Raw genomic sequence first — 3,678 nt, 5'->3', positions numbered from 1 at the left:
CCATAGGTGAGGGTAGGGACGTAGATCGACCGGTAAATTGAGAGCTTCGCTTTTACACTCAGCTATTTTTTCACCAAGACAGACCGGTACAGCATCCACATCACTGCGGCCGCCACACCAATCCATCTGTTGATCTCCCGCTCCCTTCTCCCGTCACTCATGAACAAGACCCCGAGATACTCAAACTCCTCCACTTGGGGCAGGAACTCATCCCTGCTTGACCCGGGAGTGGGCACTCTACCCTTTTCTGGCCGAGGACCATGGCCTCAGATTTGGAGGTGCTGCATTTTCTATTTGTATTTCTCTTGAGTCTCACTCACAGAAATATTAAATTAATGTAATCATAATTGGACATGTCTTTTTGACTCAAGTATAGGATACCAGATTTCAGTTTAAAAAGGGAAATTGTAGACTTAATTAAACTAAAACCTTGAGTTTTGTAAGAAAACCTGACGAGATGGAATTTCATGCATCTCTGGACCTCTTCTGCTGCTGTTTTCAGATTGCTCACACTTCATTGATGTGCACTACACGTGCTCCATAGTTTCAAACTGAAGACCCCTGAAGTTGAACTGTACTGTTGCTTTTTGTGTCTCATCTTGTCACTTTGATGTGTTTAAATTCTGTGTTTTTTCCCCTCAGGCTTGTGTGTAGATTTTATGCATTTGTATGCTGGTCATATCTTCACATTGGTTTATTTTCCATCTGTCCTCCAGGCTATCGATGCTTCAAGGCCGTGTTGTTTCTAACAGGCCTAATGTTTGGCTCTGTGGTCATCTTCATGCTATGCTATAAGGAGAGGGTGATGGACACTCAGCTGAGTGTGGAGGCGTCCGTGGGCATCGGCCTGGGCATCGGGACCCTGTGTGGTCTGGTGACGATGCTGGTTCGCAGTGTGGGGCTGTTCATGGTGGGCCTGCTGCTGGGCCTGCTGGTTGGAGTTGCATCACTGGTGGTAATTTGCCTATTTTTAAGAATTATGTGTGTAAGCCAAATTATTAAACAATACATGCATTTGATATATCAGTATTACTTATATTGCATGAATAACACTGGAGCTAAGGATAAGAAAGTAGTTTTCATTGTCTATAGAGTAAAGGTGTATAAATTAACTGCATGCCATTACTATGTATCTGTAATTTTTGTAAAATAAACTATACATGAAAACATGACATTGTCAACAAATCCATCATGCATGTTTAGATATTTTCCTGGAACAATCCACACAAAAATGTCCTGGGTTATTTTTCCCATGATTCTCCCCTCCAACAAGTTTCATGAAAATGTGCCCAGTTGTTTCATTGCAATCTCAGCACCAAAATTTAGAGGTTTATATTTGTCCATGTGCCACTTCTGCAGTGAGTTTTGAGGAAATGTAGGTTTTGTAAAATTGTACAATTGTAGGGTTATTTTTTTTCTTAACTCTGAAATAGCATTTAGATTATGATCCCAAATTGATTCACATACAAAAAAGCAAAATGGAACACTTTTCCTGTCTCTCTTAGGTCATGGAGGAGTTCTACCACCCCAGAACAGTGTGGGTTCCTCTGGGTATTCTCTTGGGTTCTGGGACACTATTTGCTGTCCTCACACTACAGTGGCAGCGCTGCTTTGTCACCCTCTCCACTGCCACATTTGGCTCTGCCATCATAACCGTAACCGTGGATTATTTTATAGAGCTGTTCGCTTTGGTACACTACGTTTATGAGAGACTCAAGGTAAGAACATCAGGGTATGCTTCTGTGCATCTTTCCGAGTACATGTTTGTGAGAAAGACAGATATTATAAAAGTTATTAAAAAAACTTGTTTGTTATGGAATATGTAATTCTGACATAGTCCATATTCTGAAACACATATTCCAGTGATATGTGTGTCAGACTAAAAGGAGATGTAAAACATATTTTGAAAAAGGGTGTGTTCTTTTTGTTAGTAGAAACAGGACTACAAATACTTTTCTCCAAGTGCGGAATGTCGATAAAGGCCTTGCCAGGTCATATCAATTATATTTATAGAGCATATATCAAATAATTGCTTCAGCTGGCTTAAAGACTTGCACTAAGTCTGCACACCCTCTGTGCTCAGGCACTTGGCAAGAAAAAGCTTACAGAAAAAAATCATTAAAATTGGGAGGAACTGGAGAAGATAAATTCTTTAACTGATCAGCAGTTAAGGATATAACTGACACTGGAACTGTATTTTTTGCAGGTGGATCCCAAGAAGCCAGTGTGCTGGTTTACTTGGGTGATCATGGGGGTGTGGCCTGTCCTGGCACTCCTCGGAGTGCTGATTCAGTGGAAAGTCACTGCAGAGGGATTTTCTCACACAGAGGGTGAGTGTTATTGCTTTATACACAACTAAACTCACCAGAGCAGACTGAGAACCTATTTCAATGTTTGTGGTTTTTTGCATCTTGCCAGAGGAATTTTCGGCCAAGTTTAAGTTTGTTATTCATTTTGTTGTCCTCAAAGCTTTTTTTATTTATATAGCACCAAATCACAACAACAGTCACCTAAAAGCACTTTATATTATAAGATAAAGACACTACAACAATAGAGACAAACCACAACAACCAAATGACCCTTTGAGCAAGCACTTGGCAACAGTGGGAAGGAAAAAACCCTTTTAACAGGAAGGAACCTTCAGAGAACCAGGCCCAAGGAAGGGCAGCTATCTATCCCGACCAGTTGGGGGTGATGAGGCAGTAGGTTATATAAAATAATTTTTAAGTGAATAATATACTATCCATTGTCACAGCATGTAATCACCAACAAAGGCGGACGTCACAGATGTTGGTTTGGCACTGGCGTTTTGATCTGCGACACTATGTTAGTCTTGCCTTGGTAAACTTGAGCTTGTTCAAGAGATTTATTTAGAAACTTCTGAAAGGTTTATAACTTTTCAGAGATTTTAAAATGTTGTAAACCATTAGGTGACATAATTACGTATGTGGATTCTCAGAGATTAGTATAATATGTAAGATGAATGCAGAGTGTTCATCTCTCTCATCTGCAGTCATACATGGCATTTCGGAAAATGCCATGTTTGACTGTCATCAAGGAATCCTGTTTAAGAGAACTACATATATGAGTTGTGTATATGAGTATATGGAAATCAGAATATCTCTCCAAGTCATGAAGTATTTGCTATTTTCAAGCTCTTGAAGAAATTGTTGGAAGTATCATTCTCTCCACAAAAACTTTCAGTAGCTGTCTACAGATGTTAGAGTTTTAAAATACTTAGATCCCCTCTACTGAAAAACCAGACATATTGTAGTACGAACAGACAACATGATGGCAGCAGTGTGCATTGTATACACAGTAGGCTTGTTTGAAATAGCCAGTAGCCTGCTGCTGCAGCCTCAAAATCTCACGCTGTTCATCAGAGTGGTTCACATCATGGAAGTACAGATCCTTGCAGGAGACTTGATGTCTCTCACACATTAAAGGGAATTTGATTTCTATACATTGTGTAGATGTTTTTGGACAAATCTGAGAAGGAAGAAGTGGATTTGTTTACCATGAAATAAAAGAGTAATTCAGATCTCTGTAAACATATAAGACAACCCTTCAGTGGATGTTGCCTTCTCTCACTAGTCATGGCTAGGGATGGGTATCGTTTAGGTTTTATCCGATACCAGTACCAAACCGATACTTTTGAAACGGTGCTGGTGCTTAAAC

At 40.0% G+C, this 3,678-nt stretch overlaps 1 protein-coding gene across 3 annotated transcripts in view; it reads left to right on the top strand.

Annotated features, from left to right (window-relative positions):
* Positions 1 to 3,678, top strand: part of tmem198aa (transmembrane protein 198aa) — a 39,404-nt gene that overhangs the window by 22,561 nt on the left and 13,165 nt on the right. For all 3 annotated transcript variants that reach the window (XM_005723299.1, XM_013908322.1, XM_005723300.1), the window contains exons 3-5: positions 717 to 955; positions 1,506 to 1,718; positions 2,207 to 2,330. In XM_005723299.1, coding sequence (XP_005723356.1) covers positions 717 to 955; positions 1,506 to 1,718; positions 2,207 to 2,330 — 576 coding nt within the window. The remainder of the gene's footprint in view (positions 1 to 716; positions 956 to 1,505; positions 1,719 to 2,206; positions 2,331 to 3,678) is intronic.

Source organism: Pundamilia nyererei, unplaced genomic scaffold (assembly GCF_000239375.1).
Source record: "Pundamilia nyererei isolate P.nyererei 1_Seehausen unplaced genomic scaffold, PunNye1.0 scaffold00009, whole genome shotgun sequence".
Lineage (NCBI taxonomy): Eukaryota > Metazoa > Chordata > Actinopteri > Cichliformes > Cichlidae > Pundamilia > Pundamilia nyererei.
The sequence above is the reverse complement of the archived record's forward strand: the minus strand, read 5'-3'. Positions and strand labels throughout refer to the sequence as shown.